General features: G+C 44.3%; 1 protein-coding gene across 1 annotated transcript; it reads left to right on the forward strand.

Moving 5' to 3' along the window:
* The first annotated feature begins 3,454 nt into the window (after positions 1 to 3,454).
* On the forward strand, positions 3,455 to 17,109 carry LOC146187758 (uncharacterized). Its single transcript, XM_084603441.1, has 5 exons — positions 3,455 to 3,472; positions 3,576 to 3,798; positions 5,701 to 5,756; positions 9,495 to 9,586; positions 16,951 to 17,109. The coding sequence occupies exons 1-5, from the start codon at positions 3,455 to 3,457 to the stop codon at positions 17,018 to 17,020; spliced, it is 459 nt and encodes a 152-aa protein (XP_084459567.1). The 3' UTR covers positions 17,021 to 17,109.
* Positions 17,110 to 21,470: the final 4,361 nt, after the last annotated feature.

The raw sequence follows: 21,470 nt of genomic DNA on the forward strand, positions 1-21,470 counted from the left end.
GTCAAAGTATGCAAAGGATTAAGACAAGGCTGTCCTCAATCACCGGTGCTGTTCATGCTTTATATGATAAACCTGGAACGGAGGATACAAGACAGTAACCTAGGTTTTAACCTGTCATACAGTTTAGGTGGAAAGGCGGTAGAGCAGCGCCTCCCCGGTTTGATGTATGCAGACGATATTGTGCTGCTAGCTGAGAGTCTTTAATACACACAATGCCTTACAGGCACTTTTAGGCATGATGTGCAAAACGCGGTCATCCAGCTTGCGCGGGTTAGCCTGAGAACTGCGATTCAAGTTCGCACAAAGCGGCTAAAACGAATCGGAACAAGTTAATACACACAAAGCCTTACAGGCACATTTAGCATGATGGGCAAAACGCGGTCATCAAGCTTGCGCGGGTTAGGCTCAGAACTTCGATTCAAGTTTGCACATAGCAGAACGATGCCCAGCATCGTCTGCTCTGGGCCAAGCGGAGCGTACGCCATGCTGCACTTTATCTGCACCTCTTCTGGAGCGAGTGCACAGTGAGCGAGAACTCGTGCAGACTAGCCCTGCACCCTGGACGAAATAGCCGAAGCACAGAGAACGGCGCAACTCGAGCGTCTCTCTGGAACGAGAACCGGAAGACAGATACTGCGGGACCTTGGCCTCGAACCGAGGGAAGGCAAGCAGCAGAAAGACGTACCTATACCAGATAGCATCAACAGAAAGCTCAGGGTCTTCCCGATCCCGAAGAACGTGAACCCCGAGCACAACAGGGAGCGGAGGTTGGCGAGGGCCAGGGCTCTCGTAGACCTCCACGCCAGAGAAGAAGGCGCCGCCTACGTGGACGCGGCGGAGTATCGAGGGAACACCAACGCGTACGCCGAAGACGTCGGACGCAAAAGTCCTGTGGTGATCAAGTGGTTTCCGGCCCACATGGGCAGTGACGTGTCGGAACGCGGAAACGTGAACCACAACGAGACGGCCAACTCGGCCGCGCGAGGACTAACCAACCGCGCGGCTGCAAACACGGCCGACTCGGAGTCTTGGTCGCGGCGCAGTGCCAAGGACAAGATGACCACCTTCAACGAAATAGTGAAATGGTACAGACTGAACAGACAGACTATGCCGCCACCTCACCCGGGGCTTACCCGGAAGGAGGCAGTGTTATACAGACAGTTACAGACGGGGTCCCTGCTCACCCCGGTGCTAGCTAAGCACATGTGTCCGAGTGTGCACGCGAGCGACATGTGTAGACTGTGCGCGAAGGAGAGAGCCACCGCGGCTCACATCCTTTGGGACTGTAGAGTAAATCCGCGCGAAGCCAGCGAGAAGACGACGATTCCGCCGCAGCTAGAGGCTGCAACGAGGAGCTGTGATCAAGAGACACAACTCAAGGCCGTCCAGCAGGTCTCGGCAGCTCTAGAGAGGCAGCGACCGAGCGAAACCGAGGAGAGGGGGGGCAGCACCCCCAAGAAGGGGGCGGCGGCCCTCTCGAACCCGCGGAAGTAGAGAGGGACGTAACAAGACCTCAAGGAGCACAACGCACGAGACTGACGTAGTGGCCGCGTCACGGTAAAAGCTTGTCCTCCCTGCTTGGAGGGAGCCTAACCGATTCTGCAGGCATTTTAAATAAAAGTTGTTCTCTCTCTCTCTCTCTCTTGACAAAACGAGGAGAGAAGTGCAGACGGCGCGCGCGGCACTGGCAAAACAAGGACGGCGGTGCTGCACTACTTCAACTAGTGCAGCTGGTGCAGCCAAATCGAAGGGACCTAAATATAAAAAAAGTTGCTTGTATTATGGCCTCCGAGATCACCAAACGCGCGCGTTTGGTGATGGCCATGCTTGTATACATGGTAAAAAGATGTTTGTGAAAAAAAAAATAAATGAGGAAAAAGATTGTTAACAAGGGCTAGATTTGGGGCTAAATGGTGTGTTACTACTAAAACAAGAGAAAGAAACATTATTTACTCCTTATAGGGGGTATTCACATGACGTCACAGCTGACGTCAGTATGCAGCCGACGCCATCTTTGCGTGCTGTTTTGACTAGTACTAGTACGGGGCGGCGGTTAGGTTAGCTGTTCGTGCGCGTCCTTTTGCTCTGTCACTCTGCCTCATGCCAGCACCGTTGTTATGAAAACTCAATCAGTATCATGAGTGACAGTTCGATTTATCTGCAAAGTGGGCGCGATGCGGACAGAGACCTGTACGAAACAAAACTTTGGTACCAACCCGTGTGCAGTCGATATGCGTAACAGCACGGTAAGCGTCGGCCTGTGCCCACGGATAAATATGTGCGACATTCTTGAATTCCTTGTCCTACAGACGAGCTTCATCACAGATAACCAACCGCAAGCCTACTGACCACTCGAAGAACGCAACTACGTTACAAGCGGCTGGGTTAAGAGCCGCGGTTGAAGCAGACGAACTAGCTCTTTGTGCAATTACGTGCGTGCCGTCCAACGTTTATACCAACTAAACCGCTGAGTTTTTGTAGCTGATATTCTGCATATAAATGGCGTTTAGTAGCCAGTATCTTTTATACAAAACTTGTTTGGTGTACTTGCCTCAATCGATCAGAAGAAGTCGGATGTTTGCATCGTCTGTGGCGGTAAGGAAGAAAAAGAAACCGCTGCCACACGCCACAGCGATGACACCGGTAGCGCCACCTCGTTGCCTTGCGGGCTCGAAATAACTTTTTGCAACAAAACTCTTGAAATAAAGCGCAGTTCTGGCCAAGCTAAACTTGATTTCTTATTAGAGATAAATTTGTTTATAAAGTTCTTCAAACCTTCTGCAAAACAACTCTGCCCGCCTACGTTCCTTCGCCGAATCTGCATGCGGTCTGCTTTGATTAGCAGCCGACACAGACGATGCGAACATCCGACTTCTTCTGATCGAATGAGGCAAGTACGGCAACACAATGTTTAGCGAGTCCTCTTTGAAGGATTTTATTGCAACAAAACACGACGAGGAGGTGTTGGCGGCGCGCTGAATGCATGCGCATGACTGCAAGCGATACATTGCCGCGCTGCTCTTTTATCGGGAATGTGTCTTCCGAGTGCGTGAAGAACAGTCGTGCACAGATAGTAACAAGAGCTGGCTGCTAGGGCACATCCGGAAGATTCCAGTCCAGCCCATTTTGACATACATTTCTCACATTCCATGATAATTGTGCGGTTGTGCCGTGCCAGCCATACGTGGCATCGCATCTCGGGGAAGTGTCTCGTTCGGGTGGAGTTGTTCGTGTGTACTTCCGGAACCTTAAAATGCCGAGGTCTTCCGCGCAGCTCTTCAGCTTCCGTTGTTTACACTGTGCACACGTCTATTACAGTATACGATAGCTCAGTAAATAACATATAGCTGCGGATGCCACTGCTTGTAGAACCGCACGACAGCACTTGATACGTACGTTCGCCCTGTTCGTTCCGTGGACACAAAAATGGCCGACTGCGCTTCAATTACCCACAATGCATAGCGCACAGTGCGTCAGTGAATACCCCCTATAGGTGGCGGGTGCGACACACGTGCGATTAGGCCATTTTGGGATCCATTGGTGACATGTGACATCTTGTTCTGTACTTGTACAAGTTCGCGCTGTTCCGATTTCCCGATGAACCTTTTGCTGTACAGTATGTTAATGTAATTCAGGGGCACGACGCAGTCGTCAAACGTAACTCAAAAACCTTGCCGACGTTCAGCGGCCCTTCAACAGAAGGTCAATTGGGTAAACGTTGCCCGGCCCGAGAGGATAAAAAACGGCGGGCAACTGGCTCATCAAAGCTGCTCGTCGCGCAAGCTGTCAAGTTCAGCCGTAAGTATACAGACTATTATTGTATTTTTTGCAGATGTAGAACTGGCGCCCTTGCATTGAGCCAGATAGCGCTGCTATTTCGCTGTGGCGGTATGCATGCATGTTTATCAAGAAGGAGGAATAGACTTCGCGTATCTCCGCCACCTGCGTCTGGCGCTTCGCCTCGGATGCTGGCTGGTGTGCGTTGTTCTTCGGCCAGGTTGATCGCGCCCAGCTGGGTCTCAGGGTCAGAGCTGTGCAGGGTCTCCCAAGTTCTTTGGTTATTTATATTTACGGCCCTCATTGGGGAGAAGGGGCATGCACGTAGTGCTCACCATGTCGACAGTGCAGTAATTTTTTTCCCAACGTTGGTATTAAGGAGAAAAAATACGATGTCAAGCCACAGAAATACTTTTGGCACATATCGCAGTGTCCGGATTTTGCAATAACGTAAACAAGTGGAGCCATGGTTAAAATACTTTGTGCTTGTTTCTGTACTCTGAAGGGACGGAAGAGGAAAAGTTTTTCAAGAACTGGTACTAGGTACCAAAAACCGGCGTTATTGGGTTTTTCAGATGCCGTAATTTTTTTACCGGCGAATGTTTATCAATGTTTTTGGGTTAGAACCGGAAAGTACATTGCCTGCTTGTGCCGTCTGATTTTTGTTTTTTTTTAACGATATTTACTGCCTAAGGGCATCAGTAGGGTATGAGATGAAGAATGAAGAAATGATTAAATTAATGGAAAAAGGTTGGGTGATTTTATAAGTCAAGGAGTCCCTGCGTCCAGGTGATATACGTGGCAGGATTGTTTGCTGGTAGGCTAGCTTTCGCCAAGTGCCGGGATTCGTGTCAATTTCAGTGCTGGGCAGTCCCACAGCAAGTCGGCTTCAACATTTTTGTTCTTGCATATCGGACACCGTGGGTGGGGATATAAGTGTCCCCGCCCAGGGTGTTCGATATGTAAAAACAAAAATGAACATAGTCATTGCTTTTTCAGAGCAAGAGCTCAATTTTGAACTGTGGCATTTGTATGTTAAAGCAAGTGATGTCATTCACAAGCCATAATATAGAGTGAAGCAAAGACTGGTATGAGAGTGTCTACTAATAGCTTTTCTTCTTCCTAGCTGTGCGCAGCAATCTGGAAAAATTACTGAATGCAATGCTAGAGGAAGAGGAGGGATAGGGTGATGCCCATCAACTGAAGACCAGCAAGGTTTCTGTCTTCTGTACCTTCCATTCGTGTGTTATAGGCCATAATGAGAAAATGTTTTGTATTGCTTTTTAGATTTCTGTAAAAATGTATTGTTTTCCTTTTTTGACAACAGCATAAAATGCTTACGTTTGCAATCTAATCCCTGAGACAGAGTCAGAAATTAAATAGATCTGCAGGCCATTAACATATGTTTTAAGATCATCATGTAGTAACTTTCTTATTCGAGTTAGCAGTGTGCAGCAGAAGCCTGTTTGAGCCAGAAATCCTGCACAGGGTGGTCGTGAACCCCATGTGTATCTGCCAGCTCCACAGCGTCTTGGAGCTGGTAGATTGTCAAATTATTTAGCAGAAAGCTTTTTATGTTATTCAGTAAGTCTGGCACACCAATTTCAGCGAGTTTAATATGCAGTACATCGGCAAAACAAATTATTTTTGTGAGCTTTAATGGGCAGCTTGGTGGCATCACCTGTTGCCTTAGTTTTGATGCTAAGCTTTCACTATTCTCTTAAGTACCACAGCTTGCTATTGAAAATAATGTTCAAATTGCATTATTCATTATACCATTAGTCTCTTACATTCCTCCAGGCCTCTTATTGATGAATGACTGCTGCTTGTTAAAAGCTAGGAATCAGTTCTAAATTGTTTGTGTTTAAGCAGTTAAACCTCATTTTTGAAAAAAAATTCTGGTGTTTCTTTTTTGTATAATAGAAGCCAGGAAAACAAAAATGGGGAGACAGCATCTTAGGCTGGAATTAGATCAAAAGGTAAGCAACTACATGTTTTTGGCTACGTTGAAGTAGTTAGTAGGCTTATCTATGCATAACTCATATTGAATAAAAAATTGTCATTGGCAATTTAAATACACTTTTGCGATATTCTGATCCTCCACATAAATAAGAGTTAAAATCAGTCAAAAATTTTTCATATTGTGTCTACTGGAGAAAGGAATGGCTTGTTTGCAATTTTAATGGCCTGGGAATGCAGATATTATGCATGTAGTGATCACACAGCCTCAGCTCTCTGTGTTAATTTCTACAGTTCATGTTACAGCTAGTGATCATTTTTGTAAATAGGAAAGGATTTTCACTGTACAATTGAGTGTCACAATTAAAGGCCTGTGATTAATCATTACATGGCACTCTCTGGCACGTTAAATGATTGGCATGGTGCATGTGCAGAATTAGACATATGATGAGGAATGTTTTTCAATGCCTGTCCCAGTCTCATCTGCCATCACTGCAAATTTGTGACTGCCTGCAACTCAGTATTGATTTCAAAGCTCTGGCTTGACTTAGAAAGGGGTCCATTCACAGCTGGTTCATTTATTGCTGTCTTGAAGCCGGTTAACCATTGGAGGGCCTGTCTAAGAGTGCACTGTCTTAGCTCAGCGAAACTGACAATGAACACGCAGCGCAGTGCTAATACAGTGGAACCCCACTATAGTAAACTTGGATATAGTAAAATGAAACTGAAGTCCCAGTTCCTCTTCCATAAGCGACATCTTTTGCCTAAATGGTAAAAACATTTTTGGTAACAATCAGTTGTCGTAAAGTGCACCTGGCCACGGGGATGTACTTCCCTTGAAATTACATCACTGCACACGCACTACTTAGAATCGAAGGGCAGATATAAAAAAAAAAACAAAAAAAATGCAAAATTGCTTTTTTTAATGGCTTTACCATCAGGCTCACCAACACTAAGGAGCCAACTTTACATAAGCCTTAGAACCGTGAAGGAAAGAATACAGTGCATAGGATAAAAAAGTAAAGTTGGCTATGAATATGGAAGGAAGGTGGTGCAGTTCACTCAGAAGTAAAAGAGAGGAAAAGCGTAGCAAGAAGTAGGGAAATAAATAAATTTCCGAGCTGCAAGGCGAAACACAAGGTAGTGATGGCAAAAAATGTAGGCGCGGGCATGTTCAGTTTTGCTGTGCTTGACTGTCGCATACATTTCTCATCTGTTGCCTTTTAAGTGCCCTAAACAGTGGAACGCAATGCCGTGTACATTCAAGGCTTTGGTTTTCACATGAAATCACTCAGTTGAACAATAATAGAGTAGAATGTTGAGCTAGTTGGTGTAACATCTTGGAAGAAGGCAGCAGAGCAGAGGAACAAAACCGAAGAAGCGCACACAGACACAAGGACAACACTGCACTGACAACTATATTGATCTGAACCCGCGCATCTTTTCTCCCTTCACTTTACCTCTGCAGCTAACTTATTCCTTATCTTTAACATCCTGCCAACAAGCGTAATCTAATTCCTTTTTCAACAGTACCATTGAAGGCGTGGTAACACATTGGTCTTCCGAGTTCCTGATTGCATGTGCTTTGAAAATTTCCCTTGTTAACCTGTCTTTATTCCTTCTCAAAACCTTCCCATTGTGAAGGTCAGCTGGACATTTTTGGTCTTTGCAAATACAAATAAAGCAGCCTTTGCAGTGCACTGGGAGGTTGATGTCTGACTTCTCCGATATTGCTGCAGTGTGCTCTCTAATTTTGTTATTAATGAATCTTCCTGTTTGTCCAATGTATTACATGATGTAGTTTTTTTTTTTTTTTAGCGCAAACAATGACAGACAAGAAAGGCGAGACGTTTGCGCTAAAAAAAAAACCTACATCAAGATGAACTACCAACTCGCCCAGCAGGAAGTTTTAATCAATGTATTGCTTCCCACAATGTAAGGGAATCTGGTAAACAATCCCCTGGATACAATCGGAGTACCTTGTCCGGTGCGCAGTTTGGCATCTAGACTTAAACTCCTGGTTATTCACTCGACCAAACATGCCTTTGGCTCTGTTTTATGTCGCAGGGAACAATCCGGATGCCATGTCTGTGTCCAATCTTCATCAAATTATGGGTCAATCCATGGTACCACTGACCACTTATTTCTTTGTTTAAAGAAATAATGTAAAGGGCATCCTCGGAAAAAGGAGCCGTCCAAGCTTACTTTGCGTGCGCCTTTACTGCTGATTCTGATCACATGTCGGTGGCAGCACTTTGCAAAGTGTCGAGGCCACGTGCTCCTGTGTTCTTATATTGCTTCTAGCTGTGCTATGTCGCCGCATACTTACATGCCAAAGTTATTGGCACGAGCGCAAGACTCCCTGTCTTATTTGCGTGATAGAAAAAGTTATGCGTTCACATAACCTTTACTGTGTCTCATCATCATTTTCTATCCCTTAAAGGCCCCAAGTGGGGTATGACATTGGGGGGGGGGGGGGGGGGGAATCGATAACATATGTATCAACGGTCAGTAAATGAAAAACGAGAACAGGCACTACAATGCAGTAATACAACAGCAATTCAAGAATACCATAAATTGTACCTGAGCGCAATTCAAAAACTCCTAAAACAGACTATGGGCAGTATAAGAGCAAAAACAAATGCAACATAACTAACTCGAAAGAATAAATATTGCACAGAAAGGAAACCATTGTAGTTGTTCGTTTAGATGGGCAGCAAGTATAGTCGTAAATTTAAATGTCATGCTTGGAGGCTATTGATTCGGGTAATTTATTCTATGCTGCAATTGGTCTAGGAAAAACGGACCTATTGAAAGCATCAGTGTGACCATGAAGATGCTGAACGCTCATTGAATTATAATGGCAACGAGAAGTGCGTAGTGGCGACTCTAAGAGCAAGTTTGGTCAATGAGGACAAAGTTGTGCAATTTTCTGTCGGAATTTCCAGTGGGTGAAGGTTAAGGGAGGCTTTGATACCAGTTATGTAATCCAAATAATGTGCGCTAAAATGTTGTTATCTGAGCACTGTTGCGATACAGTGCTTGTCGTTCAGACTTGGCACTGTATGCGACTACTTTTTTAGAGTACAAACATTTTCGTTGAATTGGGAACCAGAAATCTTGCATCTAGAAAGAAAAGTGCAAATTTTCTTGGGCTCACTCATTCAGAATGCACCTTGAATATTTTAATCTGAGTGCTCGCTTTGTCTGTTTCATCTGAGGCAGTTGAGACCATTGCGCATTATTTTCAGCAAGTGAGTCCATTTAAACGAGCAGCTGGTGGGTGTGTATGTAGGCACACCTTCTTCCTTTAGGTATTGCTTTATGTACACTGGAATATGGACACTGCCTCCTTGCATTCCAATCTTATAGTTGGTGCTGTGCAGTGGTAGCTCATATGTCTGTTGGTTGTACAATACATAGCTGCCTTTTGTGGTGCCACCTCAAGAACGATTTCTAAACTCTGCAAGTGATACCTTTTTAATTATGTCTGCAGACCTTGTGCAGGAGCAAATGAAAAAATAAATAAATAAAAGGTTATTTTCTAAGGCCCAGACAAAGGCAAATAAGTTTTACTCAGTAGCATTGTTGGTTGCTGCACGACATAGTGCAGATGATTTCTAGCTGAGTAGCATCTTTGTGTTGCTCTGTGCTGTCGGTAGCTAAATAAGTTTGGGAAATTTAAACTTCACCCATCTGAAGCTCTGATGCGCAGTGTTGCTCATGTTTTCTTTCTGTAATGTTCTGTTGTTTTATAGAGTTGCCAGAACTTGTTGACGTCTTCAATACTTCTGGGATGGCTGGTGCAGCAGCAGGAAATACTGGAGGTGCTGAGTGTTTTGGCCGTCCTGTAAGTGTTGATCAACTGTTGCAATGAAAATTAAGTTAACCTGTAGCCCTTTATAAGAGGCACCTATTCTGGATTATTTTTTTATACCTGTTGCTAAGCATGATTCTCTCTGAAAGTACTGTGTGTCAAGTTGGGCAGTGTAAATGCCTCATTGGGGCACTGAAAGTTGACCTGTCAGAGCTGCACAGTCTAAGCAGTTAGAAATCTAATTGTCCCAGATACACCTTGAGTTTTACTATGAACAGAGGAGTTTAACATCAAGTCTAAACAAAGTTTGTTGCGCTGTTGGGACCATGAAGGTGGCACATCTATTAGATCAAAGTAGGGAATTCGCTTGTAGGATGAAAGAGCACTGAACAAGTGTAGAGGGGGAGCCTCAGTTAGCAAGCCGAGCCAACATTTCGACAAGGGGACTTGTCTTCGTCTGGGCAGCACAATTACTGGTGGAGGTTTTAAATACGCTTTTGCTTCCGAAGAAGAAAAGCCAGGGGGGGGGGGGAAGAAGCAGGGCGAGAAGTGAAAGAATGTTTCCTTGGGTATGAATTTCTATGAGCATGGAACCAGTGCCTCCATCACATGAAAAAAAAAAAAAAAAAAGAAAAGCAGCAGCAGCAAGAAAATCTAATATGCGAAGTAGACGATTGTCAGCACCGAAAGCAGGTTCGATGCTGACACGTGTTTCTTGAAAGGGGACAGGTAGAAGATGGTTTACCCGTTATGAAGGAGCACTGAACAAGTGTAAAAGGGGTACGCCTCAGTTCACAGGTCGAGCCAACGTTTCGACAAGTGGACTTGTTTTCGTCTGGGCAAAGTGATTATCACTGGCAGGGGTTTAAATACGCTTTTGCTTCCGAAGAAGAAAAGTTTAGGAGGGAAAAGTGGGTGAGAAGAAAGTAGGTGAAGGAGTGTGGAGGGGAGGATGGGTGAGAAGGAAGTAGGTCATGCAGTGAAAAAATAAATCTTCAGTATGTATTTCTCAACTTGGAACCAGGGATCTTGTGGCCTGCAAAAGAAGTAAAAGCAGCATACCAGGAAAAACTACAATACCGGGAAGATGATTTGTCACCACTTAAGAGGGTTTGGTGCAGATACACCTTACAAAGAGACAGGCTTTGCAAAGGGCCCTGATAAGGAATATATCTAAGGGGGCCAATTCTTAAAACTTTCTGCAAAGCTGGTGGTGGTGGTGGCGGGGGGCGGGGGGGGGGGGGGGGGAGGGGGAGGTGTGTACAAAGTCACAGGATAATAACCGCACAGTGAACCACAAATGACATGCAAAAAAAAAAAAAAAAGGTTTGAGGACAAACTCAAGCAACAAGTGATAAGGGGGAAATGTGTTTGGAGAAACATGTACAGCTTATGCTATTGCAGAAGGGAATAGAGTGTACATGCGTTGTGAATAAACTGTACAATTAACGCTATGTAGGATTGTTTCCCCGAATAGTTATGTTGCATAGGGAATATACTTAAGGGATTTTCTTAAGTGGTGACTAATCATCTACCCGGTATTGTAGTTTTTCCTGGTATGCTGCTTTTACTTCTTTTACTGGCCACAGGATCCCTGGTTCCAGGCTGAGAAATACATACTGAAGATGTTTTTTTTTTCTTCACTCCATGACCTACTTTCTTCTCATCTTCTCACCCATCCTCCCCTCCCCACTCCTTCACCTGCTTTATTCCCACCCATTTTCACCTCCACAGCTTTTCTTCTTTGGAAGCAAAAGCGTATTTAAACCCCTGCCACTGATGATCGCTTTGCCCAGACGAAGACAAGTCCACTTGTCGAAACGTTGGCTCGACCTGCAAACTGAGATGTACCCCTTTTACATTTTAGGAAACGTAGCGCAAAGAAGACAAGGACAACTGCAAACTCACCAACTCACCCAATTCAGCATTCTTGTACCCCTTTTACCCTTATTCAGTGCTCCTTCATACATTGAAAGGGACAAGCATTCCAAAGGGACCTGATGAGCAATGCAGCTGCATGGGAACAGCTATCAAGAGGTTTTGGAAAGGGGAGAGAAGGACAAAAAAAAATCAAAATAACAACAAATTAGAGTATACTATACCTGCCAAGCATGGCATTATCTGAAACAATTCAAGAGGGAACCAAAGTAAGAAGTAATGAGAAACAAACATGTTTGAAAAAACAATTGGAGCTTATGCTTTTACAGGAGGGGGGGCGGGGATCCAGAGTATGCACATGTGCTATGAATAAACTGTACTATTTACACTTTATGGGATTGTTTGCATGACTAGTTGTGGCAGAGAGGAAATATATTTAAGGAATACTAATGCTTCTTTCAAGATATTGTTGCAAGATAACGACAACGAAGTGTTTCCTTCACTTGCCTCGTGGAAGGGACAAGGAGATACAGTTGAATCCCGCCACAACGAATACCGCCACAACGAAATTTCCGCGACAACGAATAATTTTTTATTCCCCGCGAGTATCCTATAAGAATTAATGGCCTAAATTTCTCTGCACAACGAACCATTTTTGCAGAGCGTTTCCGCTTCAACGAAATTTTCGCGTTCAAAATCGAAACCGAAACTAGTTTTATTGGCGAGAAGTCCAAGTCAAATCCAAAGCCACATTAAGCATGAAATCACGTGATTGCAGTTCCGCCATTTTGGCTTTGTGGTGTGGTCGCGTTGTTCACTCGCTGCCTTTCTCTTCGACAACGACGAGTTTTCATCCGCAGGACACGATGGCAACGCAAGTGAAAAAACGCAAAACTTGATTGTGATCAAGGAACCCGTAGGGGTTCCGAAACGTCTTCTTTTTTCATATTGACTTGGTCAGTGACTGAAACTCTTTTTACTCAAAACTCTTTCCCTTGAGCAAAAAGCTCAAATAATCGCCCAAGCAGAAAGCGGAAGGAAGAAAGCGGCAATTGCTGAAGACTTCGGAATTCCTGCAAGTTCGCTGTCAACGATTCTAGGCAATAAGGACAGCGTGAGAATGGCACTTGCTTCAGGCACATCCTCGAAGCACAAAAAGGTGACGCGGCCCCTCCATGAAGAGTTGGACAAAGCAGTGTATGCGTGGTTTGTGGGAATTTCGTTGCTGTCCGAGACGACGATGTTGCAATGGGTTTGCTGACCGAGTGCGAAAATCGCGTGACGGCGTTGCTCGCCGTGAAGCGTAAGCAAACCAAGCTTACAGATTTTTGGCATTAAACGCCTTTGCTGCTGCTTGGGCAATTCTTTCTGCGTTTCACGTCAAATTTTTGCGATAACGAAGTTCCGCGAGAACGAATTTTTTTTCGTGCACCGTGAATTTCGTTATAGCGGGATTCAACTGTAACAAAGTGGGCCTGGTTCCATGTTGCTGCTCGCGGCTATGCTAGTTGAGGCTGTTGTAAATATACTGTAAATACATAGAGATTTCACGTAACAATATTTGCTCCTGTTGGTTCCAATGTTCTAAATTTATGGATCAGATATGCCACCCTATATTTTGTGTCCCTTGAAGATTTAAAGCCCAACATGGAGAATAAATAAATAAATTTCAACAACCTTACGGCCCATCTGATTGAAATGCTGGGAAACTGCCTTTGGGAGGGCTTTGCCTGTGTCTGCCCGATGTTCATTTACCCTTCTGTTCATTGATTGCCCTGTCTCTTTCGGACAAGTTCAGAGCCATAATTGAAAACCTGCTTGAAAAGCCATGCCCTTTGCTGACTGCAAATATCGCTCTGTAGGATGAGCAAATGAATGCGCTTCCTCGACTGCCATGGGCAAGGCACTGAAGCGTGGGGTGCAGCACAGATGTCCGCACAGCTTGTCCGCACCTCCAGTTCCCCCAATTTACTGCATGTAACACACTGCTCCCCTGCAAGTTCACCGTCGTCTGGGGAAGCCATCGCGCAGGGCGAGCCACGAAACTTTCGCTTACCAGTGACGATTTGAAATGTGCCCATGCCACAAAAGTGTAATGCGATGATCAATTACAGTACTGGTACCGGCAGCTGATCAGAGTTATCAAAGCTTATGCTACGCCGCACGTTCAGACTATAAGGATGGTCGACTCTGGCAAAAAACAAAACAGATCTGCCGCTCCAAACGGCCTGGAGTAGAAGTTGCAGTGAAGGCATGTTCGTGAATGTGGCAGTTAGTCTTATTGTCATATTCACGACTGCGCCTTCACTCGAACTTCTACTCCAAGCAGCCCCTGAGGCCCGTTTTTCGTTTCAGAAAACAACCTCCACTCGAATAACTCCCACAGCGCCAGAGAGAACTCGAGTTTTCTCAAGAATCTCTAGTCCGCAATGCCGCTGCCTTGGCGCCACTCCTCGACCACTCCACTTGTAAACACTGAGGACATCACATCGTTTGCTCGCTGTGTGGATTTTGTTGTTTTACAGGTGTGGCCGTGGCCTCTTGCTGCCCGTGCCGAGCTTTTATAACTGTGATCAGCCGCCGGTACCGGTACCAAACTTCACGAAAGTGGATATGACGAGGATGCACCAAACCTTTCTCTAAAGCATTGGCTGAAAGTGACAGCGACCCAGGACATCTGGCACGTTATCGTTTTACAGGTGTGGCCGTGGCTTCTTGCTGCCCGTGCTGAGCTTTTATAACTGTGATCAGCCGCCGGTACCAGTACTGTAATTGATTATCGCATTATGCTCCTGTGGTGTGGGTACATTTGAAGTCGTTGCCGATGAAGTGAACAACTTTTCGGAGCCTACTGAGTGCAGAGTTGAGGCGCGCATTTCAAGGTTAATGGTGAGTTTGAAGGTGGACTCGAGCTGTGGGGGAGGCGCACTCCTTCCATAGCTCGCCCTTTCTGATGAACGGCGGCAAACTTGTTGTGGGGGAACAGCATGTCGCAAGCAGTAAGCTGGGGTGCACCGAAGGCGCGGTGGGGCTGTGCGGACATCTGTGCTGCACCCCACGCATCAATGGCTTGCCTGTCACCTGAGGGTACGTAGTGCGTCTTCGGACGCGTGGCACTGTCGAGGGAGTGCATTGGTGTGCTTGTCCTATGGATGGATATTCGCTGCCAGCGAAGGCATTCTGTTCAAGCACATTTTCAGTTAGGGCTCCGAATTCAGGTGTATGCGCTGAAACGCACTGTGAAGCAGCATGCAGGTTTTCACCGTTTTCCCCCGAGCCCTCTGAAGGCCAAAGCCATGTTCATAGAAAGTGCCGGCTTTTACTTTTTTTTTTTCCAATGTATTTTGATGTCTGTCAAAGCATGGCAATAAAAAAAAAAAGGCAGAGCGGGAAAGGGCGAGAACATCTCACACCAACCGAAGTATTCACACCATTTCTCAAAGCCTATGTCATGTACTGCGTAAACTCTACGTCACCAGCAGCGACTGTTGCCAGGCGCAAAAGCATTTTTGGTCGTTTTTCACAGCCACCCTTTTCATCTAGCCCGCAAAGCAAGTTCCACTATGCTCTTAACATCCAACTTGCTTGCGAAGGTTGTTTAGAAGACTCAACATGAAAAACTAAGCGTGCTACTTTAGCACACAGTTTTCGGGCCAAAATTACGCCTTAATTTCATCCCCATACGCCATTTGCGCTGCTTCGAGTGGAGAGAGAACTTGTCAGAGGAAATGCCGAGTTGGATTCATGAATCCAAATTGGCCCTGAAGTGGAGGAGTGGCTGTTTTCTCCACTCCAAGCACTGGTGGTAGAGCATCGAGTCGAGGGACGTTTACAATATGGGCGCTAGTTGGCATTCATGTGAGAAAACCATTGAGAACTTACAGTACAAGAATCAAACTGAACTTGGTGGTCTATATTGCTGAGACTTTCAGTTTGCACATCCCATTCCTATTATACCTGCAATGCAGTTGCAGGCTTTCAGGCACCGTTAAAACATTCACAGCGCCACTTGGTTTCGCATTCAGTGGGAGTACCCATTTCATGGCAGTTGTATCAACACATGAAGCTCATGATAATTTTTGATGGCAATGTTTGTACCTCCAGCCGTCAGTCAGGATTTTAATTGAGATGTCCCAAGTTTGGTCAAAAGGTTTTCTGTGGGTAAAATTAATGATAGAGCACCTGTTGGGAGCAGCTTGGCTCCACAGAAAATTTCAACTGTACTGATATTTTGAGGTATGCAATTGTATGTTACCAAAGCTTTACTTGTTTCGTTTGCTGTTTCTTCCAAATTTGCTTGTATTATAGTCACAAATGCATGCATTCAAGATTAAGCGGAAAGGGAAGGGTTCGAGAACTTGGGTTTGGATTTTCTACACCGCTAAAAGATAAACTGTTCATGCAGTGAAGTTCGTAATATAACAGTGTTTTTTTTTATATATAAATGCTGCTGTGTAAAAACAAAATTTCGTTGTAAATTAGGATGGATTAGGGCGGACTTTAAGAAGCGGCAGATGTTTTTTTTTTTCTTGTTTTTTTGCCAGAGTCGACCGTCCTTGTCGTCTGAACGTGCAAAGTAGCATAAGCTATGGTGGATGCGAATGTTAAGAAGCGGCACATTTATCTTTTTTTTTGCGAGAGTTGTCCATTTTTGCATTTATAAATCAACGAAAGCATGCGGTCAGCTGTGATCATGACACCGGCTTTTAGAAGGGCAGTACTGGTATATCTAACCTGACCAGATTTGGGCTGCATTTGAGAATTTTATTCACTTATTTTGCATTAATAGGGGCTGCCATATTTGTTACAGCTTACAGTATTTATTATTTTGTTACAGTATTTGATTGTTTTAAATGTTAAAAAGAGGGCTTTAATTTGTGTCTTGTGTTCTTCCTCTTCAGTTCATGCGATGTCAAAATTTCCCCACCTACCTTACTCTATGGTCCAGAGTTTCTTGCGTCACAAATTCTACAATGCAGCGAGTGCATTGAAGAAAGCAAGCAAAGAATCAAACAGGAAGGGTCAGGGTTCGGGCTAGTGGGTAATCTACATGAGGTTCCATAGCGCACATTAAAGAAGGGACAGAACACAAGCGCTCATGTTCGGTCCTTTTCTTGATGCGCGCTATGGAACCTCATGCATAAACAGGAAGTATGTTTCACTTCTCATCCTCTGATAAAAAAAAAAAAAATATGCTTCCAAGATTCTAACCCGCACTCCTTTACTCTGAAAAATGGAACTATTATATTCATGTCAGGATCAGATAAAAAAACAGAATGCCCCGTCGTGGTTTCCATTACAGGTTGGTGGCTTTGCCATAATCTACATTTCAAATACGGCGTTTCAGACATTGCGGTTTCCAACTCCAGCTCAGCTTTTTTTACTTTTGTTTTGTCATCATTCATAACCATGTTAAGAAGGAACAAACCATCTGGTTTCTAAAGCTAGTTCTTGTAGCAGTATATGATTGAATGTTAAAAAGCCTACCTTAATTTGTGTCTTGTTTTCTTCCTTTTCAGTACACGTTGCGTCCAAAGTTTGGAACCTATCCAGATCTGCGGTCCGGACTTTCTACTTGCTTTCGTTTAGCACGAGATCAGTGTTTTGCTACTCTATATAATCGTGTATTGTAGCACTGTTTCTTGAAAATTAAACTCTGTAAATAGATATTGAGTGGCATAGGCGTATTTCCTTTCCATGGACTGTATTGTGATTTAATGATGCGTGATATGGTATGGCAGAAATTGTTTGCTGCGAGTACTATGAAAGACCCCGTAGTGGAGGGCTTTGGAAATTTCGACCACCTGGGGTTCTTTAATGTGCACTGACATTGCACAGCACTCAGGCGCCTTGCTTTCCACCTCCATCAAAAAAGTTGCTGCTGCGGCCGGGATTCGATCCCACATCCTTGGGCACAGAAGTCTTGGATGGATGGAAGGATAGAATATAGGAGCATCCCCTTTGAAACGGGGTGGTAGCAGTAGCTATCATGCTCATTTTTCTCCATATATCTTAATTATTGATTTAGAATAGTTAACTAAACCATCATTCTATTTATTAAATTTTCCTCCTACATTACTAACATTATGTCACTTCTCTGCTTTTAAGCCACCAATCTTCCAGCCGTTTTTTGCTAGTTTCCACCGCCGGTTTATTCACCCGGCCACTGTTATCTCTAAACCCCAGAGCTTCAGGAACAGTGATTGCGCCTGCATCAACTTCCGGATGGATACCATTGCATTCGAGTATAATATGGTCAATTGTTTCACTGGAGTTTCCACATACAGCACATGTGTCATCTCCATTGTTAAACTTCTTTTTGTAGCTGCGTGTTCTAAGGCACCCTGATCTAGCTTCAAAAAGTAGGGCACTGCCTCTTGAGTTATCAAAGAAATCTTCCTTCCTGATCTGCATTTTCCACTTTCGGTATAATTCCACACTCTGTTTCTTTTCCATCGAATTTATCCAATTTTTACCTTCTGTGTTTTTCACCTGTTGCTTCATGCTCTTTATTTCTCCGTCGTTGTTACTAGCATACTAGTTAGTTTCCTAGTTCTTTTCCTCCATTGTGAGTCAACGCTTTTTAGGTACAGGTATTTAAATACCTTAGCTGCCCATCTGTTACTGTCCAATTTCCTCAGGCGTTCCTCATATAATATTTTACTCTGAGCTTCCCGTACTTCGAAAGATGCCCAGCCCATATCTCCCTGTACCGCCTCATTTGTAGTTTTGCCGTGGGCACCTAGTGCTAATCGTCCAACGGATCTCTGATTTGTTTCTAATGTCGACTGTACCTCTGATTTTAGGCACAAAACCGCATTTCCGAAAGTAAGTCCGGACACCATAATTCCTTTCCAAATACCCCTCAATACCTCATACCTATTCAGTTCAGTTTAGTCGTTCAGTCGTGTCCGACTCTTCGTGACCCTATGGACCATGTCACGCCACGCTTTCCGGTCTCTCACTATCTTCCTAACATCACATAACTTTATCTGCAGTGCCTCGAGGATGCCATCTACCCCTTCTCCGGCGACCCTAAACCTTTCCCAACATCAAATCTTTCTCCAGCGACACCTCTCTTCTCATCAGATGACCAAAGTAGCTGAGCTTTAACTTTAAAATTTGACCCTCCAATGAGCAGTCAGGGTTTATCGTCGACAATATCGACTGATTTGATCTTCTGGCAGTCCAAGGAACTCTCAAGAGTCTTCGCCAGCACCACAATTCAAACGCGTCAATTCTTCGGTGGTCAGCCTTTTTCACAGTCCAACTCTCACATCCATACATCACAACTGGAAAGACCATAGCACGAGTTATACGGATCTTGTTTGGCAGACTAATGTCTCTGCTCTTTACTAGGCGGTCAAGGCTAACCATTGCTCTCTACCTATTGTATCCCCACAATGCCTTATGCTTCATTATCCCGGCATTCCTTCGCCCTTTGGCCTTAAGTGATTGCTCATGCTTTCCAATGTATGCCAATCCTTCGTTTACCCATACCCCCAAATATTTATATTCTGCTACTCTAGGTATTTCAAGGCCTTGAAATTTAAGACCCTGATCAGTTGAGCCGTTGAAAATCATCAGACCCGACTTAACTGCTCTGAAACTGAAGCCTAGAGCGTCCCCTTCGTCTCCGCAATACTTAACTAGAGTTTGCAAAGACTCTCGGCTAGCAGCACGATATCGTCTGCATACATCAAACCGGGGAGGCGCTGCTCTACCGCCTTTCCACCTAATCTGTATGACAGGTTAAAACCTAGGTTACTGTGTTGTATCCTCCGTTCCAGGTTTATCATATAAAGCATGAACAGCACCGGTGATAGAGGACAGCCTTGTCTTAATCCTTTGCATACTTTGACATCCTCCGTACTCCTTATCCCTTTCCACGTAATTTCTACTTTGTTATCCCGGTATATTTCCTGTTGGAAATATACCGGGATATAGTCTTGCACCCTAACCACAGCACCACCACGGTGGGACATTGCACTCAAATGCTTTAAATAAAGATATAAAGGAAGTTGTGTCACATATATTCAGACTGGGTGGGTAAAATACAGGGACGGAAGTAACGGTAAGTTAGCTTAAGTAACATTGACTTTTGAAAACTGTCAACCAAGGAGCATAAAAAAGGGTCATGACAATGGACACAAATGTCGCATTGAGGTGTTTGTCGGTATTGCCCTTCATTTATGTTTCTCGGTAGCTAGTTTTCAAAATGTCGGACGTATTTTCAGCATTTGGCAGCTATATTTTTGGTGCATTTTTGCTACATTTTTGTAATGCATCAAAAATATAAGCGCATCAAATTTTTCATATATTTTTAGTGAATTCCGAGAATGGTATAAATTATGCTTTTAGTATATTATTAGTATACTTTTCTTGGTTTGGATAATATAGCTGCAACATATTTGTAATGCTCCAAAAAATATGAGCGTATCCTATTTTTCATATATTTTTAATCTATTCTAAGGGTACTTTCTGCCAGCATGAAAAATAGGTCAAGTACATTAGTAATACTTTCAAAGTACATTGTCAGTCTATAGGTGGAAGATTTTGTGAACCCTGCCAAGCTGAAGAAAGTACATTTTAAGTATGTTAGGAATATACTCAACAGGCAAAAAGCATATTTTAAACATTTTTATATAAAGATATGCAGTGTTGTACTCCTAGTATATTTATAACATATTTGTATGGCATTGGGACAAAAAAATACGAAATTAATACGAAATAAATACAATGCGTTTGAAGTACATTTTTAGTGTGGCTGTTTTTTGCTAACTTGCAGGCTTTTGTCAGCAGTTTCCTTTGAGACGACCTGTGCCTCTGTAACCCTGATTTTTACATTCTCTTCGCATGGCGAAGGGGGTGAAGTGGTAGCTTCTTCTTCAGGAGGTGTGTTCTCGAGCATTTCTGTGAGGACCTGAAAGAATATGAAATATGCACAACACAAATGCCAGCCTACTATGAAGAAATACATAAAAATTCATGAAAACACCGACAAAAGCATTTTCTTTCTTTAGTATCAATAACCACAGTGCCTTAGACTACATCCAAAGATTAGGAGCCTCAAGGAATTTACTATCCTGAGACGTGCTCTTCCCTGCACTCTGTTCTTTTGCATTGTGAAAAATGTAGTTGCAAGATTCTGTCCAAGAAAGTCAGATTTATACTGATTAACAGCACAAGAGTGAGTGCAACTTTACTAACGAGCACAGAAAACTACTGCCACTGCACCAATAATGGTGCATTTTGACAGATATATGTTCAGAGGGTGAATAAGAGAGAATACGAAAGTTAAACTCCGACCAAAGGTCTCAGTTTTATGCTGTACAGATATACCCCCGCGTACTACAACGCTGATAGCACGCAATTAAAAAACAAAAAATACTGTCCCACCGCGGTGGCTCAGTGGTTGTTTTGACGAATGTCGTCGAAAGAAAACAGACGGGCTGCCGAGTCGCACCTTATTAACTGGTGGGCCTCGTGCCGCCGACTGGTGGCTGCGGCGCACAGGATATGTTCACACGATCCAGTATGCAGTTATGGCCCTCGGGTGCCGATTGCTAGGACGCTAATTTCGAGGCAGAGGGATTTGGCCCCGCCACAGCAGATGCAAGGCGCCATGTGTAATATCCGATGTATGGAGATTCGGGTATGAGAAATATTTCCCGAGCCACTATGTCCTTCACATAGCTCTAGTCAGTTCGCGGAACGTCGAACCACACAAGCAAACCACGGACAGGCACAAGGGTACCTTAAACACTTACCTCCCGCCGCTTTCTTTTGGCGAAGGCCGCTCTTGGAGGTGGCGAGGCGTTATTGTTGTGCGGGAACACTGACGGAACGACTCCGGGCTTCAGTCGCGCTGATTTAATTTGAATTCCGAGTGGCCGCATCGTTCCCAAGCTCCGATAATAGTCACTGTCACGGGAATGGTTCGCGCACAACACAGTTGATTTCATAGGTACGAAATTTTTCCTCTTCACGTCAGAGACCCACCGCGCTGAAAGTTTCTTGTCCTTTGGAAACGTGTGAA

Source organism: Amblyomma maculatum, chromosome 5 (genome assembly GCF_055883805.1).
Source record: "Amblyomma maculatum isolate TAMU_Amacu chromosome 5, ASM5588380v1, whole genome shotgun sequence".
Classification (NCBI taxonomy): domain Eukaryota; kingdom Metazoa; phylum Arthropoda; class Arachnida; order Ixodida; family Ixodidae; genus Amblyomma; species Amblyomma maculatum.